At 44.1% G+C, this 20,941-nt stretch overlaps 1 protein-coding gene across 5 annotated transcripts in view; it reads left to right on the top strand.

Annotated features, from left to right (window-relative positions):
* MAPK8IP3 (mitogen-activated protein kinase 8 interacting protein 3) overlaps positions 1–20,941 on the top strand; it is a 77,377-nt gene that overhangs the window by 33,928 nt on the left and 22,508 nt on the right. The window contains exons 12-19 of one of the 5 annotated variants that reach the window (XM_083474137.1): positions 4,361–4,372; positions 7,029–7,046; positions 13,014–13,071; positions 14,046–14,198; positions 15,129–15,183; positions 17,567–17,697; positions 18,564–18,620; positions 20,008–20,178. In XM_083474137.1, coding sequence (XP_083330263.1) covers positions 4,361–4,372; positions 7,029–7,046; positions 13,014–13,071; positions 14,046–14,198; positions 15,129–15,183; positions 17,567–17,697; positions 18,564–18,620; positions 20,008–20,178 — 655 coding nt within the window. Of the gene's footprint in view, positions 1–4,360; positions 4,373–7,028; positions 7,047–13,013; positions 13,072–14,045; positions 14,199–15,128; positions 15,211–17,545; positions 17,698–18,563; positions 18,621–20,007; positions 20,179–20,941 lie in introns of all 5 variants that reach the window. The other 4 variants (XM_083474138.1, XM_083474135.1, XM_083474139.1 and 1 more) reach the window with 4 other exon arrangements.

Genomic DNA, 20,941 nt, shown 5'->3' with positions numbered 1-20,941 from the left:
GACCCCTTATGCTGCGTTTAGAACCAGAATTGCATTTGCGTAGAAACTGTTTTTCAGGCGGCTAGTCCTGGCCTTTATAACCCTATACCTTCTTCCAGAAGGCAGAAGCTGAAAGAGATCATTTCCGGGGTGCGTACTATCCTGCGCTATCTCTGCCGCTTTCTTATGGCACCTGACAGCATAGATTTGATCCAAGGTGGGAAGAGTGCACCCAATTATTCTCTCTGCAGTCTTTACAACCCTGGACAGCATGGTTTTTTCCCTGGCCGTGCAGCTCCCAAACCACACACACAGACCATAAGTTAATACCTTTGGTTGTTGTAATCTAACTCCTATCATCCCTAACCATTGGCCAGGCTGGCTGGGGCTGATGGAAGCCCAGCAACATCAGGAGGGCACTGTGTTAGCTACCCCTGCTCTAGATAAAATGCAGAGATTGTGGTGATCAGATGTGATCAGCAAACATTGGGATGAAATAGAAAGGGCATTTCCCTCTGGATCATAGAATTGTAGAGTTGGACGTGACCCCAAGGGTCATCTAGTCCAACCCCCTGCGATGCAGGAATCTCAACTAAAGGATCTATGACAGATGACGACCCAACCTCTGTTTAAATACCCCCAATGAATGAGAGGCTACCACCTTCTGAGGTTCCACTGCCAAACAGCTCTTACCGTCAGAAAGTTCTTCCTAATGTTTAGTCGAACTTTCCTTTCCTGTCATTTATATGCATGTAGTCCACAGAATTCTGTGACGTTTATGCAAATTATGCAAATTAAAGCAGAGTTACATAAATTATTTTGCCTAATTTACTCTGCTATTTTAGACTTGGAGGAGGTGCCATGTAGGGCACTGTAGGGCACAGGTGCCTTTCTATGCTCTATTACTGGAAATCTCGCCCTATGTTTTTGCTTTTGAGATTTCACCACATATTGCCCACATCCTTTCAGGCATACCGCTTCCCAACTGTAAGGAATATAAACTTTTTAATGAACTGATTTTGGAAAACTGAATTCTGTGATCAGAATAGTGTTCTGTAGTTTTTCTTCCCCACGTGAGGAATTGCAGTCTACACATAGCCTTCCACGACAACAACCCTGAGAAGTAAACAGTGTCAAATAAAATGAATAAATAGTTTACCTGCTATATTGCCAAGCTGCTAATAAAAGCAAAGGAACAAGTAGACCAGCTAATAAGTGTTACATTGATAGCCAAAAAAGTAGAATGCAGAATTATCAATGCCCAGAAGTCTTATTTAGCTGTCACTTCCAAAACTTTAATTTCCTTTCCTCATCTTGAATCCTTGTCACACACCAAATATATTTCCATGCTCAAATTCATGCTCACTACCACAGGTTCACTCCCTCTCCCCTGCAACATTCCCACTGAACACGGCTTGATCATGTATCACCATTTATGTTATCATTAGCTAAATTTATATTGTACCTATTCATTGGCCTGCTCAAGGGTAGCACACCAAATCAGTATTGCCAAAAGCAATGGCAACAGTCAGATAAAAATCATGGATTGTATCCAGCTAAGGCCACATTTACTCCATACATGCACTATGATAGCACTTTAAACAGTCATGAGCTATGGGGAACTGTAGTTTCTTTAGTGTGCTGAGAATTGTTTGCAAAGCTCTATGCCCCTCACAGGGCAACAGTTCCCAGAATGGTTTAACGACCAATCCCTCTTCACAGGGAACTCTTGGAATTGTAGCTCTGTGAGGGTAATAGGGATCTCCTAACAAATCTCGGTACTCTTTAACAAATGCCAGTTCCCAGGATTCTTTGGGCTTATGACTGTTTTAAGGTGCCATGAGAGTTCTTTAAATCTGTGAATGTGGCTCAGGTTTTAGTCAGAGAAGACCCATTGGATTGTGTCCAGTGCTAGTCCTGCTCATAGTAGACTCACTGAAAGTAATGGACATGACTTAAGTTAGGTGTGTTAATTTCAGTGGGTGTACTCTGCATAGAACTTAATTGGATTCAAGCCATCAAAATTAATGGAGTGAGATGTTAATCATGTCCATTATTTTCAGGGGTGTTCTCTGAGTAGAACTAGCATTGAATACACTGAATGGTTATATCAAAGTAGGGCTTAACACAAATACCCCCAAATTTTGTACTTCTATGGCCATTTGGATTTGGAGGAGTGATTTTCTGGGGTTGGGAGGGATGACATTCACCTTCAGACCCCCCCCCCCAAATTCCCCCACTGGTGGCCGCCATTGTTATGTGATGTTTGTCATTCCTCCCCGCCTCTCAAACACAGTGACCCAGAACGAGGGGCATTGTTTGGGTGGGATGGGAGGAAATGGTAGTTTGGTCACTGGAAGAAGTGCTCTGATGTGGCTGCTTGTTTAGCCCTGTAATGGCTAGACTAATATCTTTTTTCTTTTCATTATCTGACCAGAATCTAAGAGGGCTGGGCGATTAGCCAATCAAGAATAGCTGTGGCTCCTCAGAGAATGGGGGGGGGGCAGGGCAACAACTGAAATTTTACTTCTAGGTGGCCAGACTATTTTGTCGTGTAAAACTTGTCTTTACCTCAACTAAAAGGGGATATTTGGTGATGAGAGGAACCCAAAGGATGTGCAAATGGTAAGTGTTATGAATTGCCTATCTTAAAGCAGAGGAGATTCAATTCAGAGCTTAATACTGTCACGCAGGCCTGCTCAGCTTGCTTCCCACTGAGACAAAGGCAGCCCACCAGCATTGCGCATAGCACACCACTGGCTCAAGGAGCCCCCTGTTTTTACTGCTTTTCTTGCAAGTGCATACCATTCCCCTCACACAAAAAATGGGCAGGGACAATAGCCCATTGGAAGAGCACCTGCTTTACATGCAGAAAGTCCCAGGTTCAATGCTTGGCATCTACAGATAGGGCTAGAATAGACCTCTGCCTGAAACCCTGGAAAGCAGCTTCCAGTCAGCGTAGATAATGTGAAGCTGGATGGACCAAGGGCCTGATGTTGTTGGTATAAGGCAGCTTCCAGAAAGAGCTGTGGCTCAGTGATAAAGCATCTTATTTGCATGCAGAAGTTCCCAGGTTCAGTCCTGTAATGGCCTGGGACTCGGATTCGGAGCCAGAGGAGTCTCAGTCCGCACCCCCAGTCTGCAGAGGTTTCTCTGCAACAAACACCAGCTGGGCTGAGTCAGGGGGCTGAGCCTTCCCTGGCTCCAGATGCGGGGATTACCTCGTTGCCTTTAGCTGGGCAATCACTTACAGCTGCTCCACTACCAGTTGGGTCAGGAGAGGCTGAGGTGGCCTCTGGGTCTAGTAACCCACCAACATCTCCCAAGGTGCAGAGACTGAGGTCTGAGAGAAGGAGAGACCTGAGTACTCGTGGGAGGAGTGCTCACATTCAGGCGAGACTGAGAGGTGAGTCACCGGGGGGATCAGGACCAGCCGTTACCCCGACAGAGATAAAAGGCTTGCTGGAGCAATGTTGCTGTTTGCCAGAACCTGCCTGTGATCCTGTGCCTGATCTTACCTGGTTTCCTGCCTCGTGTCCTGCCTTGGTCCTGCCGGACTAACTCCTCGCAGAACCCTTGGATTCGGGATCGGACCTGGACCGCTTACTCAGGTTACCCCTGGGCCCAGCACAAGTCCCCAGCACCTCCAACATGGGGTTGCACATGTTCCTATTCTGAAACCAAGGAGAGCTGCTTACCAGTCATTACAGGCAGTACTGAGCAGAAATGGACTAATGGTCAGACTCGGTATACAGTAACTTCCTATGTTCCTCTGAGAGCTGCTGCCAGACAGAGCCAACAGTACTAGGCTAAATTGGCCAACTGTTAGACCTGGGTTAAGGCCATTTCCATTTTAAGGCATTAGGGCCATGATCCAATTGCTGTTGGGCTGCGTTTGATTTAGTGGGTCTCAAGCTGTGCCAGCTTTCATGAATTTTTGGAAAGGCTACATAGAGCGCTGCAGATGGTCATAAGCATTCCAACAAATTAGGTTATTCAGAATACGTTTTTGTTATACCATTTGCCATGGTTGAGAAGACAAGGCTTAAGTCAGGGTTCGTAGGAAGTCTCCAGGCTCCTCACTTATATCCTCATCCGGGGGGGGGGGGAGTGATTTCCTCACCCTCATACTCTCAAATGTCCCATATGTACATTCACACCATTTGCAGTCCATAGCAGGTCCTGTCTTTACTATTTCATGCCTTTTGACATTGAAATGGCAAGATCATTGTTAATTTTTTGTTTCTCTTTAAAAAAAAATCCAGATTTTTTTTATTTTGTTGGTTTCGGTCACTGATTGACTCTTTTTCTTTCCTTCCCCCCAATTCCTTCCCCCCTACCCCATCCTGTATCTCTGTGCTTCGCTGGACATGGCCCATAGGGGAGTTTTCAGGTGTGTATCTCTCCTCTGTTCAGATTCTCTGTTTCCTCCAATTTTTCTTTCTTCTTGCTCCTTCCCCCTTCCTTGAATTTTAAATTGAATGATGTGGGTACACACGTGTGATACTCCCCTGCTGTTGTCCAATCACGGTTGGCTTTGCGGACTTCGTCCCGCCTTTCCCTTGTTTGATTGGCTTGCGTGACTTAAGGTTCCGAACCCAATTGAACATTCTCTGCTTTTTGCTCACATGTTACATTGCGGTAAGCTTTATTTCTAACCCCTACCCCCCGGCTTTCTGCAGCCTCACTCCACAATCTGCTTTTTTTTACCTCCCTCTTTGAATCCTAGGGTAGAAGGTGGGGAACCATCTGTAACTTCATGTTTCCTGTAAGGTGGGATTTTTCCTTCCTTTTAGGGCAGGCAATGAACCCAAGTGTGGGTTCCTCATTCAGAAAGTGAGCTAACGATAGGAGGTTTATCCATCTTGCTGATTCCATTAATAATTAGTCCTTTCCCTCCCTCAGGATGGCTGCTGGGGTAAGAGAAGGTTTGGGACTCAGTGCTCGCAGGATGGGGGCTGAGCTCTTAAGTTTTGCAGCTTGTAAGTTTGGAAAAGGCTGAGATGGTCAGTCAAGAATTCTAGCTGAAGGAGAAGTGTTAGAAGTCCAAGGGCATCTTTTCTAGATGAACTTGCTTAAATCAGTGGTGCAGTTAGCTAATTTAAGACTCTAGACCAAGGGTGGAGAACCTGACGTTGTTGAACCACCACCTCCCATCACATATAGCTCAGTGGTAGAACTATAACTCAGTGGTAGAACATCTGCTTTGCATGCAGACTGGGTCAATCACTGGCATCTCCAGGTAGGGCTGCAAGGCACTCCTGTCTGAAAACCTGGAGAGCTACTGCCAGTCAGCATAGATGATACTGAGCTAAGTGAATTAGTATAAGGTGACTTCCTAGATTGCTATCCCTGACTGATGGCCATGCAGGCTGAGGCTGTTGGGAGTTGGAGTCCAACAAAATCTGAAGGGCCACAGGTTCTCCAGCCCTGCTCTCTCTAGACAATTATCTTATTGGAGTGGGGTGGCTCTTTAGATGGTATTGTGCATTGACACCACTTCCTTCAGCATGTGGAAAGTCTGCCCTGTTGCATTAGGAGGCCCTTGGGCTCATTCTGCTGAGTGGGCCTCTCGGCCTCTACCCCAAAGTCCTGCCTTGACAGCACCATGGCTTAGGTGGTACAGACTGGACAGTTTCCCCGGATACAGTTCTGGTCCCCATCTCAGGAGGATATCCTGGAACTGGAAAAGATTCCAGAAAGCAGAAACAAAACCATGACAGGTCTGGAACATTTCCTCATATACCGGTATAAAGAAAGCTTAAAGCATTTTAAGATAAAGATGGGCAAAGGTTCATGGAACACAAAGGACAAGATAGAGGTTTATGAAATGATTCAGTGGGTAGAGGGAATTTCTGGAAACTTCCTTCGGTTAGCTATGTTTGCTTTCGTATTGTTTCGGAGAGTGAGTTTGATAAATTTGACTTTGAACATGAACTGAATTGAATTTCTCCCCATTCCTGTTGGGCACACATGATTGCCTGTCGATTTGTGAGCACACTGGGTGTGCACATTTAGTATCATTTCCGAAATTGGAGCATCCACACTTCCCTCCAGGGCTCTCCCAGTAAGGGTGGAAAATGAGGTGTTTGGTTTTTTTACATGTAAATGTTCGTTGTAGTCATGTTTGAAATGTTTGTGGAAGGGCCATAGCTCTGTGGTAGAGCATCTGCTCTGCAGGCAGAAGCTGCTCTGAGTTCAAGCTCCAGTATCTCTGCATAGGGTTGAGAACGTCCTCACCTAAAATCCTGAAGAGCCACTGCCAATCAGTGTAGATAGTATTGAGCTAGACGGACCAATGATCTGACTCAGTATAAGGCGGCTTCTTATTACTGAGTTGTATGACTTGTAAACTCAATCCTTTGTGAAAAACGTGTCCAGTTTTAATCGAAGGAGAAAGAAAGAGAAGGGGTGTGTTTGTCTGCATTGGGTTGGATGCCAAAGTTTCCTTCCTTTGATAATAGCAGTCTACTTCTGCTGAAGAACTCTTTATACTGGACCCGGCCCAGTGCAAATAGGAAATAGATTCATTTCCTTTAAACATTTATTATTTGCTGCCAATCCAAGATTGCTGCCTTTTTTTTCAGGCATCCGTCCAGTTGAAAATCAGATTCGGGGTCTCCCAACAGCCCCTTTGCCCCGATTTTACTGTCCTCTCCTCCTGTTTTTCCCCTTAACCTGACCCATCCATGCTGTTGCTTTGGTTCCCTTCCGTAGAGGATGAGAGGCCCAAAGGACCTTTGCCTATCCACGGAGGATAATAAGGATGGAACCAGGAGTTCCTAACTTGATCTGTTCATTCATTCAAAATCTGAGACTTTCTTCCCTGCTTAGCTGGATCAGAGGCAGAGAGTGGTTCTTGCTGCAGCATAACTAATTTCCTTGCACGTACGTGCTAAGAGAGCACGACCGTTTTGCTGTTTACAGATTTGTATTTAATGGCTGCTTTTTTCTCTCCCTTTCTTCCCCTATTTTTCTCTTCTTTGTCCCTATCTCTTTCTGTACCCCTGACCCCACCCCTCTTTTCTCATATGGAATGACTTTCATAGTGCGGGATGATTTCTTTGGTAAGGCCAAGGCCTTTTTTAAACATATGGGTGTTCTCCTCCCCCTTTCTGTTCATTCAGCATCTCGTCATCCTTTTTCTTCTTCTTCTTCTCTTTCTTTTCTTCTGGGATTTCTCGGGACTCTCTTTTGTTTCGTTCCTGTGATGGTGATGGTGTTGCTTTGTTGAGAAGAAGTAGGTGATTCTTCCATCACCCATTGTTTGGGAGAGATTCTTTTCTGTTTGGGGATGTAGGTGGCTATTCGCTTTGATGTTTCAAACAGCTTGCAGGATGCAGGTCAAGAAATATGGCTGTGAAATGTAATGCATTTCCTGGTTATTTTTTTCTGGGAACTGTAAACAAACCCACAAAACACATATAGCACTCTTGATGGAAATATCCTATATACACAGTTGACTCCACCACACTTCACTTAGGTTACTGTGGGAGCCAGGGCTTCTTATAACATTCCAGACACACAATTCAATGTGCTGCTTTTCATGTTTTGAAAACCCTTAGCTTAGCTTTGTATTCAGAAGAAAAGACTAGCCCTGGCCTTTTTTTTTTTTTTACCTGAACCACTAGCTTTCTAGAAGCAAGGAGCACTCAGTTGTAGCTTCTTCCCAACTGTATTTTGAGGGGGATGCTGGCATGTGCCATCATCATTATTCTAATTATTATTATTATTATTAAACAAATTTATAGACTGCTTCATGGCCAAAGTTGGTATGTGAGGGAGATACGTATATGGCCCACCAGCCAGATCCAGTCCTGCAGTAAGGAATTGGCTACACCACCTGAAGTGCCATTGCACATCCAGCGCTGCCTTCACCCTCCAGTCACTGCTCTGTATTTGGCTCCAGTTCCTGGACTGCAGTGTTCTGGAAAAAACCAAAGTAGATTCTGAAATCTGCTATGTTTGACATACTAGATGTAGTCTGTGCTAAAAACCAAAACCAAAACCAAGAAAAAGAAACGTAAAAGTGATGCAAGCCAGCAAAACTGCATTTATTCACTCATGTTGAATAACTTACCATATTTTTCGCTCTATAACACGCACCAGGCCATAACACGCACATAGTTTTTAGAGGAGGAAAACAAGAAAAAAAAATTCTAAACGAAATAGTGGATATATGATTTTTGTGGTTCATGCTGTGGCCACAGACATGTGATCTGGCAGTGAGTTTGGAGTAGCCCAATGCAAAAATCCTGAGGATCCATGTGGATCCATGCTTTGTAACCACGGAGGAGGGAAGGAAGGGGAACCATGGATCATCTGCTCACGACTGCAGCAGATCCCCCCCGCCACCCGCAAGCATTCGCTCCATAATACGCACAGACATTTCCCCTTACTTTCTAGGAGGAAAAAAGTGAGTGTTATGGTGCAAAAAATACGGTAACTACTCATAGCCTTGGGCCTGAGCAAAGGTCTTTGCAAAGTATTGACACCTGCTCTTAACTATCAGATATCTGAGCTTCTGCTGTTCCACGCTTGTGATAACCACCTGGCATTCTTCATACAGTTTCAAGCCTATTTTTGCAGTCTTAAGGGCTACAAATTTGCTAAAGCGGCGAGATTTGCAGTATTCTCTGCTCTGCTATAGATTGATGCAGTCTTGTGATTTTCATATTCCGGATTCATACTTCTGACTTCAACATGTATCTTGTAGGCTCAGGATGATTTCCATTATTTCTGAAAGAACAACAGACCTTGCCTCTTTGCAATATGTTTTGATTTTTGAGTCCAGGTATCTCCAGTTATCCAGGGACAGAAAATACCCTGCAGCCACATTGCCCAGGCACCTAAAAACTGGTGCTAGTGCCTTGAAATATTCACCCCCACCAACCTGCAGACCTTGGCAAATCAGTGTGTAAAAAAGATTCTATTTACATTTCACCTTCTCACAGCAGCCGGTCATGCCACACTTTCTTTCATTTTTTAAGTGTCCTCCTATTTCAAATGTACACCAAGAAACATAATGTGGGAATGAAACACATGCATGTGTCATGCAGGTACACAAATTGAGTACCTGGGTTTGGCAGTGCCTCCATGTGTAGTCTACATGAAATGGACTGAATGTCAGTGAAATGTGCAGAGTGGCCTATAATTTACCTTCAGACTGGGATTCTTAATCTCCATTGTTGCATTTAAGTTTGTATTTCTGTTCTCTGTCCCAATAGACAGTATGAAGATCCCATGCTGCCTGAAACATCAGAAGTGATTTATTTCTTCCTGTCTTATTCCTGATGGTTGTAGTGTTTTTTTTTTCCTTTCTCTATATCTATCTAACTTTATTTTTTTTAAAAAAACACCTGCTGCTTCTTTGCCATTCTTGCTGGGGAACTTGCCTCTGCCATCATCAACCCGTCCCATCTCATTGTTGGGAAGAAGGTCTGTGTACTTGCCTGAGTGTGTTGTGCTGTATTCTCACTTCCTGTACACTGCCATGACTCTCTTTTTTAAGCGTTTCATTCGTACTGAGTGTGTGTTTGTCGCTTTCAACAAAAGCAAGCAGAACGAACAGCGTAAAAGCATGTTTCTCTACACAGTGTGAAGTGGATGCGTGCGTGAATGTTGAAAGCATCCGTGGGTTCATGAGAACAGTTGAAATGAGACTAGGTAACTAAACATTTCTGTAATGGAAGGAAATTCTAGTCCCCCTATACTGCACTCTCAACATTTGGGACCGAGGCTCTCCATAACTTTGGCTGCAAACACACCCTAAATTTAAAGCATGTGAATTCCCCCAGAGAATCGCATGAAGTGTTGTTAAAGTGTGCTGGAAACTACAGTTCCCAAGGTTCTTTGGGGAAAGCCATGTGCTTTAAATGTATGGGGTGTATGCAGCCTTTGTAAGGTCACCCAGTGAGTTTTGCAGTGAAGCGGGGATTCGTACTCTAGAACTGGCTCTTTTTTGCTTCCTGTTCTGCATTGGCAACTTTCATGCACAAAAGCAGCAATAGCCAAAGAAGGATTCAAACCAGGCAGGAGGAACCTGTGGCCTACCAGATGCTGCTGAACTGCCACCTAAATTGTAAATCTAATATATTATCTATCTATCTATCTATCTATCTATCTATCTATCTATCTATCATCTATCTATCATCTCCCACCTTTTCCCTAGATGGAACTCAAGGTAGCTTAGAGATTTAAAAAAAAGAAGTGCTAAAAGTTCAGGGTTGTTTAAACAAACCAAAAATGATTGTGAAGCGCTCCAAAAGCATCTCTCAAAACTGAGGAATGCAATTCAAGTGCAATTCAGCGTAAACAATTATAAAGTGATGAATGTCGCCCCCCCCAATATGCTTACATTCGTAACTCCCTTTACTCTCCGTCAGCATAGCTGATGGTCAGGCATGATGGAAGTTGTAGTCCAGCAGCATTTGGAATGCCACAGGTTTTACACCCCTGCCCTACTAAGTGTGTTTAGGATAATGTCATATGTGGGGGGGAACCCAAAGTTTGTGCAAGATGTATCTAAACTTTCACAAATAGTGCATTTGCCAGATGAACAGAGCTGGAATAGTGATCTGATTTCTCTAGAATTGCCTTCACCAACTTACTGCACTCCAGATGATTTGGATAACAGCCGTCATCAGCCCCAGCTTGATGGGAGTTGTAATCTAAAACATATGGAGGGCAACAAGTTGGGGAAAGCTGCTGTAGAGTGTGCATGTTTAACAAGTGTATTATGTGGCCAATAGTAAGATTTCATTTTTCCTCCTGTCCTTCATCTTCCCAGCAACAACTCCATAAAACTAAAAAGATGGGAGGAGAGAATGGCAGCCTAGTCTCATATATGGAGCTTGCTGCAGTAGTTATGGAGACTAAGGTCACTTCCCACATCTGTCCTTGCAAAACTGGGAAGCGTAGTTCTGTGAGGGGGGCCAGTGATCTATAAGAGAATTCTTAGACCCCTGGGCAAGCTACAGTTCCCAGCACTCTTTGGAAGGGGCAACATGATAGTTAAATGGAGTGCTAATATATCCACAAAGTGGGAAAGACTCAATTGGGATTTTTTTTTTGTAACAGCAGTATAACATTTCAGAGCTGACCTCACTAGCGAGCCCCTCAACTCCTCCCTCACCCTGCCAAACCTCTTCAGGGATAGCTTCCTTGTGATGTCTAGCTGGGGTTGGATCCTTCCACAGTGGTTCAGCACTAATCTGCATAGAAGTTCAGGGGAAGTCAGACAGTTAAGCTTCACTGTGTGACATTAGGTACTTCCAATGAAACAGTTGGCCCAACGGCAAAGTCTTTAAAGTTTCGCTTTGTCATTGGCAACCTAGTGACCAGAAACTAGTGACTAGGAGGACTGAAATACGTGACAGATGATCGAATTAGATCAGAGCTGGCCCTTGGATCATAGCTGTCAACTTTTCCCTTTTCTTGCGAGGAATCCTATTTGGAATAAGGGAATTTCCCTTTAAAAAAGGGAAAAGTTGACAGCTATGCCTTGGATAAAAAGAATAAAGGAGATGTTTTTCTCCCTCTCTCATCATACTAGAACTTTGGGCCATTCAGTGAAGTTGAATGTTGGAAGATTCAGGACAAACTCCCATAAGAGGTATTAATGGCCACCAACTTGGTGTAAAAGAGGATTAATGGAGGATGAGGCTATTTAGGGCTACTAGCTGTGATGGCTATGCTTCTGTCTCCCCTGTTGGAGGCACTATGCCTCTGAATACCAATGGTTGGGAATTGCTGGTGGGAAGAGTGCTGTTGTGCGCAGGTCCTGCTTTTGGGCTTCCCAGAGGCAACTGGTTGGTTGGCCACCATAAGTGGGCCAACAGGGCTTTTCTTAACTTGCATCAAGTAGCTTCTACCCACGAATCAAAGTTGGCCTGCAAGGGCGGAGGTCTGATTCACTAGTATGTTCCTTGCCGGGAATGCACTGGCCAAACAGCACCCAGCAGGACTGAACACTCTGCTTCTCAGCTGATGTGGAGAGGGTTTAGCTGTGTTCTACTTTGCTAGCATGTTCCCCCACAGGGATCGCACATGCAAAGAAGCACCCAGCATGATTGAACCCTGCCCATCAGCTGTCAACACCCAGCGATACCAGCTGATTGACAGGTGGTGTGGTTTTGGGAAAATGGCTTCACAGGTCAAATTCAACTCCCTGACAGGCCAAGATTGGTGCACAAGGTGGACTTTCTCTACCCCTGCACTAAATTAGCTGTGCATAATATTGGACTTTGCTAATAACTCGCTGTGCTCATGGCTTGTGCTCTTGAATCCAGATTGAAAACAAGCAGGGTTGTGCGAAACAGAGGAGTTGAGTGACTCGCTCATTGGCTGGGCCTTTTCAAAAAGGTTTTAACACATTATAGTGGGGTGGGTCCAGCTTTTAAGTCTAAGGGCTTATGCACAATTACCTTTCCTCTACTCTTTCCAGGCACAGTCCACAATTTCAAGCTCTGGGTCTAAGCACCCCCCCTTTTTTATTTTGCTCTGGAACTTTCCTCTTGAAAACCCACTCTTTCAAGCTCAATCAGAGCAAATGTCAATCCACAGAAAACCTGAATTGGTGTTTGTTCCAGTTTAGCCTTAAAGAGCTGTTTTTGTCGGGGAAAGCTTAGGGCAAAACAAACAAACAAAAAACCGCTCGTCCATAGAGTGTTAATGTATAGATCTCTACATGGAAAGTGTGGGATAAAAGGTAAGTGTGGATAAGCCCTAAGAATATCCATTTTAGTGCAGTTGTTTCTTCTGTCCCGTCTCCTAAAGGAAGTATCTGTACTTGAGTGAATGCATCCGTCCATCTGCGTTTTCAGAAATGTTTGCTTCTGTTCCGTGACCTCGACAGGGCGAGTGGCGCTTTGCACTGTGCAGCAAAACATATACGTTGCAGGCTCTCGAACTACGAGGCTGCTTCTCCTAAGTAAGAATTGGCCAGCAAAGCATAAGGCTTAAATCTTTCCCAAGGGTGCAGATCAAAATTGTGTGTTGCCTCGTGTTTTATTTTTTCTTTTCCACCCCTCCAGGGATGGGCAAAGAAGTGGGGAACCTGTTGATGGAGAACACACAGCTACTGGAAACAAAGTAAGACACCAGCTCATGCTCTAGAAATACTTTGCTTGTTTGCTTAGGTGTATGGCATGGACATGGTTGACATTTGTGTGTTGCCACTTTGCTTGCTAGCATTTCGGTGACCACCAACTTAGAAGGCTTAAAAAAAGGATTAGACAAATTCATGTATAAGGGTATCAGTGGCTACTAGCCTTGATGGCTGTGTTCCACTGTTGGTAGTAGCATGTCTCTGATAATTGCACGAAGAACTTCCAAGCAATGGTTCTTAAGAGGGTTGAGAATTGTTTCTGAGAGGGGTCACTTCTAGGGGTGTGGTGAGAAATTAAATAGGGAATCTCACAAAGGCAGACTTCCATACTTGGTTTCTGCCAACAGAATCAGTGCTTCCCACAGAAAAGTCTCCGTACAGCCTACCATACTGTAAAATCCATATAAATGCAGTTCAAAACAGCAAATTCATAACAAATATAACATTTGAAACCACCAGCAATACACTAAATGAGATTGAGTGTTTGTGGGGGGGGGGGGGGAGGCTCGGTTAATTTCATTGTACACAGGTTGTACATTGACAGTAAAGGTATTATTATTATTATTATTACTACTACTACTACTATAAAAGCATCTGCAATAATCATGAAGAAACAAACCGCCATTTTCCCCACACAACACAAGGATGATTGACAAGGGAACTAAATATTGTTATGCAAGAACCACAATTCCTAAGAAAGTAAAAACTTCTTCAATGGGTGCAGGGTGAAATTCCCTGGGAAACCAGAGCCTACTACCCAAAAGCCCATTCTCTCTCTCTCACTGCTATCCTCTAGACTAGGGTTGTAAGAAGGCATTGCTTTCAATCCTCCCCTATATTCATCACAGGCTGCACTGATACTTCTCTGCTGCAGTTAATCTTCCACCAAAATGATGTTATCCACCTCACTATCTGCTGTGGCACATACGTTTTTCTTTTCCTTTCCCCTATCCTAAAGAAATGCTCTGAACATAGTGAAGAACGATTTAATTGCAAAGGTAGACCAGCTCACCGGGGAGCAGGAGGTGTTGAAAGGTGAGCTTGAAGCAGCAAAGCAAGCGAAAGCTAAGATGGAAGCTAGGATCAAGGAACTCGAAGAGGAACTGAAAAGGTGAGTGTCCTGCTGCTGCTTGAGCAGTTTCCTCAGCTATGGGTAGGCAAGTCATTCGGGACAAAAAAAGAAGGTTGATGGGTGCTAGATTCCAAGGCGATCTGTAGGGCAGCACTTGGGCTACCCTGGCTAATGTCGCAACAACACTTGGAGGCCCACAAGTTCTCCCCCGGCCCCCTCTGATAAATGGACCCTCCCACAGCACCACATCCCAGATCTTCATGAGCAAAAGCAAACCTGCAGGAGACCCAACTGTGGTCCTTCTGTACATATCACATTTGGTATGGCCCTCTCTACATGCCACAGTCAAACGAAGAGCTCAGGTGGATATTGATTTGTGAAAAACGAGGCGGACAAATCAACTTTTCATGTTGGTGCTTCTCATTCTTGTTCTTGTATTAAATCCCCCCCCACCTTTGTAACTGTTAGCAAAAATGGTCCAGTTTACATTTTTGGGGGAGCAGGGTGAAGTATTACTGTCTTCTGTTTTTAACATATATGGATTGGGGTGTGTGTGTTTTTTATCCTTGGTTGTTGCCTTGGACTGCTCACATAAAGCCAGATGTTCCCCTCGCCTCATACACTTTCTGTAGCAAATGTAGCAAAATGGCCTAGCTAGGGTAGCCGTACGCCCAGATTTCCCCAGACATTACCGGAATTTCAGTGGTGGAAGTGATGTCGGGGGGGGGGGGAGAATTTCTAAAAAGCAGTGGTTTGTCCTGGATTTTTGGCAAAATAACCAAAAAATCGCTTGGGTCATTTCTCAAAAACAACTTCGGCTTTTTTCAGCAATTTGTTTGTGTCTGGATTTTCACTTCTTGAAAGATGGCAGCCCTAGTGAGCAACTGAGGCCCAGGACAGCGTACCCCGTCAAGAGCGGCTGCCGTTTAGCCTCTTCCTTTCTTTGATGTTCTTTGCTCTGTTTTCTAGAGTGAAATCCGAAGTGATCGTTGCCCGTCGAGAGCCTAAAGAAGAGGTGGAGGATGTAAGCAGCTATCTCTGTACAGAATTGGTATATTACATTATTAAAATGCCTAGGGAAGGAGGGTTTTTTGCGGGAATGGGGGGTTTTCTTCCTCAATTACTTGAACACTGACACCAAAGTGCATATTTTATCATCCTCAGGTGTGTGGGGCAGCCCAAAGAGGCTGTTCTCTTTGGGTTGACACCACATCCATGACTACCGCAGCTTGGGTATAATCATATCAAAATGGAAGTACTGGATGTCACTGCAATCCTAACCCCACTTACCTGGGAGCAAGCCCCATTGAGATCAGTAAGATTTGCTTCTGAGTAGACATGGTTAGGATTGCACCATTAAGGTCAGATTACCCTTACATATGTGTCTGTCCCCGCCACAAATAGTCTCTGGTATGGGGAAGGTAGGGGACTTTAAGTCTTTGCCTCCCTCATTGTGGTCCTAAACCAAATCTCCCTTGTATGTGCTAACATGAGGAGGAACATAGGAAGCTGTCTTATCTGCAGTTAGGTGACTGGTCCTCCTAGATCAGGGTTCAGCCACACTTCCTTTTTGCCCCATTCTTTCCAGGTCCGCACTTAAAAGCTCTGTGTCCAAGTGTGGGTTTGTTTTTTGCTTTTTGCCCTGGAGTTTCTCCCCATGAAAACCTGCTCTTTAGCGCTCAATCAGAGCAAATGTCAATTCCAGTTTTGCGCAAATTGCTGTTTGCTCTGATTGAGCTTTAAAGAGAAAGTTTGCACTGGGGAAAGTTGCGGGACAACAGCAATCACATCTCTCACTACTGCTGAACACCATGTTCCTTCCTACCCAGAAGATTCCATCAGAATGAGGTTGGGAAAACATTGCTTTCTGCTCCCATGCAATCGCTCTGATGACATCACCCCCAAAGCTAGTTTAGGATGAGGGCAGAAACAGGAAGTAGTGTGTCCTGTCTTCGCTCATCTTCTGGGTTACAAGGAGCTTCACAGAAAAATTACACGAACCATCTGCGGTGAGTGTGAATGCCATGCTGATATGTGGGACAAACATTTCCCCTTGACACACACAATCTCCACATACACGTTCCTTGTTGCTGAAATGCCTCCCTAAACTTTGCAGCGTATGACAAAGTTGGGTGTGTATTTTAGCTCTTATAGCTGGTCTCCTAGCTACCCAGCAATGCTGCCTGCCATCTCCTGATCAGCAGCCCATTAGCCTTTAGCACTTACTGTTGGGACAGATGAAAGGGGCTGCATTTCGAACCTGTCCCTTCTCTCTATGCTGTCAGTGGTCACTGGGATCTCCCCCAGAGAATCATCCAGATAATGAGTATGACCAGGTAAGCTCAGCAATGCTGGGTAAGAAGGTCCAAGCCTTCTTCCGCAGTAGAATAAGCAGCTCTTCCCTCAGTCTCCCACCACATGTCTTTTGGGGACTTCTTTGTAGAGAAAGGCAGGCTGATTTTAATCCTGTGAGCTACTAATGTGTGTTTCAGTGCTGACTTGCTAATGCGGTTGATATGCCCATGCAGGCACCCTTAGTTCTGATGTAGAATTACTTGTTCATTCTGATCTTGGGGTGAAGACAGACGTAGCACTTTTGAGAGTGGCAGAGATTGCTTGAATTCGCTTTTGACTTCCTGGTCTACACATGCATGAATCTTCTTTTCTATGATTCTTCTTTTCTGGGAGAGGGAAACTAGAGCTTTGTACGTTTCTGGCATATTGGGGGAAAGAAACTCTTGGTAGTTGCCTGTTGTCTAGTCTGTGAAGTCATTACCTCCCCACGTCCCCAGAACAATTTTGAAATGGTTTCTAAAAAAATTGAGTTTTTTGGTAATGTGAAGGGTGACCAAAAAAGCTTACAAATGCATATAAATTCCCATTTAAAAAAAAAAAAATAGAAAGATGGGCAATCTTTATGAATCATGACAGGGAGAGGAATAAGACTGAATTCATGCAACGGGTGCATTACTGCTTTGGCCACTGTTAAGACTGTTACTTCTGCCTTCTCCCTTAAATAATCCTCCACTTTTGCATTGTATTGCACTGTTTACAAATTAGGCTTCCTCCTGTTGCAGGAAGTTTGGCTATGCATGGGCTTAATATGAGTTGACTAACCCATATTAACACTTCATTCCTAATGGCAGGCTAGTTAGACTTGGATGCTAACTAGCATTGCCTTGGAGGCTTGCAGAACACGAATTAGCTTTTTGCTCATCACTTCTCCAGATGTCATGTTTTCGTTGCTTATATGACGTTGTAGTTAGATTCTCTTTGCTAAAATTAACAGGGGGGATACACCTGGAAGAAGCTAACAATTGTTGCTTTAGTCTCCTGGCTTCATGCTTTACTAACCTTAATCCCCTTCCATTTCCCATTGGTTGAAGCCGTCCTCCTCCCCTCTGCAGGACAACATTCCCATAGCTCAGCGCCGGCGGTTCACCCGTGTGGAGATGGCCCGGGTCTTGATGGAGCGCAACCAATACAAGGAGAGGTTGATGGAGCTGCAGGAGGCTGTCAGGTGGACCGAGATGATCAGGTATGGGGCTTGGGTGCTTTATTATTGCAGCATCGTAAAAGTGTTGAGAGGAACCTAGCAGGTGGGCTAGAGGCGCTCTGTGGTTCTGGAGAACCAGTGGTCATTTTGCGTGAGACGCAGAATTCAGCACCCTGGTCACCTCAGCATCAGACAGAAAACCCAGTGGGTTTTTAACTCTCATTGGGTAGGTCTAAATGTATTCCAGCACCTCAAGAATCTTAATGTTCATTTGAAAAAGAAGAAACGCAAAAACCCAATTATAGCCTTTACACGTGGCTTAATCTCATGTAATTGGGTTAGGGATTGCAGCCTTAACCTGTGGACTATTATTATTTGTTCGTATGCTTGGTTTTAATGTGGGGTTGGTTTGTTTTTTTGCATTGTAAGTAACTTGAGAGACTTTCGTGAGAAAAGCAACAAATAAATATAAATAAAATAGTTGCTTGCTTTTGTAGTGTGCAAGAGTTATGTATGATGTGGTTTATGCTGGATTGCATTATGATTAGGTGAGGGTTGTTGCATTAAATTATATTCTATGCATAATGTTTTTATCATGGGTTTGTTCTGTTATACCTAATGATGATGTACATATATAATTATCTGTATTGTGCTTGATCTATTTATTTATATGGATGCTCATTTTTATTTTTTTTACAAATTTATAAAAATTCTATTTACTGGAACTGTTTCAAGGCTTTTCCTTTCTTTTTGCTTCTGGGCCTTCAGTGCATGTCATTTGTAGTTGAATCCTGAAACCAACAGGCATACTAGTCCTCAGATCCCCAAATTAACCTTTTTTGCCATTTATTTTGTCCGCTCATCTGTTGTCCAGCCGTTTAATAATTATCTATTGTATTTGTTCACAGAGCCTCTCGGGAGCACCCTTCTGTCCAGGAGAAAAAGAAATCCACTATTTGGCAATTGTAAGTAGTGTGTTTGCTTGTGAACTGTGAAATGCAGAAGAACGTGTGCAGTAGAGACTTTTCCGTACAGTCAAGTAAAAGCACACTAATTCTACCAGTTCATTTTTACGGACAAAGTTGCATATTTGGATGTGAGAAGGGAGGTAACATCACTGGTGCAATAGATAGCCTGTGCTGCCTCTTGACATTCTTTATGTTTAAACCTTGCACATTCCATCAGATGAGGGTGTGTGAAGACAACTTCAACTCACCCAGCACTTTTGGGTAGCTGCTGGGGCTCCAGAGTTTCAAAAAAGCACATCACCGAACCATCCTTCTCTGCCCTCTGTAGCTGCAAACTCTCATTTTAAATTTCCCATTGTGCCACAGAGCACCGTTGTGTTGAGTGCTGCAGAGCATTATGGGAAGTTTAAAAAGATGGCTTCCAAGGTGCTAGCTGATCATGCCAGGTAAAGAAGAAGCTCCCAAGATGGTACTTTGCCAAGACCCCTCTCAACCCAAGGGAATAAATAAAATATTAAAGAAGAGCAGTTGTGGCAGTGAACTGCTTCACATCCTCCAGCAACCCTGGGATTAGATGGATGGGGTCTTCAAGCTCAGAAGATGTGGCTTTCAGATAGGTTTGAACTCTGGTCCACTATATATTGCTGAACTATCATTCCTGACCATTGTCCACACTGGTTGGGGCTGATGGGTATTGTCATCCAACAACATCAGGAGTGCCACTGTTTCCCCACCTGATCATTTTCAGACTCATGCATGCAAACAGCAGATGAAATGCCAAATTTATTCTTGCACAAGATGCTCTCCCATTAAAACCTAAACATAGTCCAACTCCTTGCCTCATCCCATGTCAGGAAGTTCTCTAATGTTTAGCAACTTTCCAGTAACTTCCATATAGGATTCTTTCTGTTTCTCATTTTTCCCATTTTAAATTCAGTTCTCCTCATTTTTGCTGCAATTTGCACTTTAAAAAAAATCCTCTTGAATACTCACCAGCATTTTAGTGCACATTTCTCCTAATAAATATATATTTTTGGATACAGTTTTGATTAATATGCACATTTTTGCAAGCAGTTTTTCCTAAGACTAAGCATTTTGTATGTTATCTTCACTAATAGATAACATCTATTTTTCTGCATTTTTTTACACATTGTTTGGTTGGAGAACTGCACTGCAAACTTCCAAGATGTGTGAATTTCAAAGGGTTGCTGTGTTTTGATAGGTGTATTGGGTCTGAGAAGCGTGAATTAGGTAGTTTCTCATTAAAATGCAAACAAATAATCCCCACCCCCAATTCATACTCCTGTACCTCCTTTCTTCTTCTTTGGGATTAACAATACAAAACTCATGATTTAACACCTTTGGCTTCCTTCTTTCTCCCCAGCTTCAGCCGCCTGTTCAGCTCCTCCTCCAGTCCTCCACCTGCCAAAAGGAGTTACCCATCAGTGAACATCCATTACAAATCTCCCACGGCAGCTGGGTTCAGCCAGCGCCGTAGCCACACTATGTGCCAGATCTCTGCTGGGAGTCGCACCCTTGAGTTCTTCCCGGATGAGTGAGTTCATCGACCACTTTGGCTAAAGTTCCTGCTGTGGCTTGTCCTAGTTGCTTGGCGGAAACCCAGAAAGTATCGCTTCAAAGCATGTGCTGACCAGATTTTGACAAGGCTGGACATAGTCAGTGGCTGCTTGGAATCCAGCGACCTGCAAATCTCCTTTTCGTTACTTTATAGTAATAAAAATATTTCAGGGAAAACTTAAGAATGAACAAGATAGTGAAGCACATCAAAGTAAAGAGGGGAACACGTTTTGCGTGTTAATATTTATTCAAATATTTGCCCTGAAAAACGCAACATGCTTGTCAAAGAAGAGAGGAAGACATGCATGAATTGGACATATCTATATATTGCCTCCAATGTTATTTTTACTCGGAGTAAACCCATGAAAATAATAGCCCTGGGTTAGTCATGTTCATTTGTTTCAATGGATTTCTGAGTAGAACTACCGTATTTTTCGCCCTATAGGACGCACTTTTTCCCCTCCAAAAATGAAGGGGAAATGTGTGTGCGTCCTATGGGGTGAATGCAGGCTCTCGCTGAAGCCTGGAGTGCGAGAGGGGTCGGTGCGCACTGACCCCTCTCACTCTCCAGGCTTCAGGAAGCTATCCTCCCAGCCCGGCAAGCTCCGGGAATGATGGCGAGGTTGCGCGCCATCGCTCTCGGACCCGTTCTGGGGGCTGGGGTCGGGGGAATCTCAGGCTTCCCCCGCCCCCAGCCCCGCAAGCTCCAAGAGCGATGGCGAGGTTGCGCAACCTCGCCT

This window comes from Podarcis liolepis (assembly GCF_965112155.1).
Source record: "Podarcis liolepis genome assembly, chromosome: 14".
Classification (NCBI taxonomy): domain Eukaryota; kingdom Metazoa; phylum Chordata; class Lepidosauria; order Squamata; family Lacertidae; genus Podarcis; species Podarcis liolepis.
This window is presented reverse-complemented; position numbering and strand designations above follow the sequence as displayed.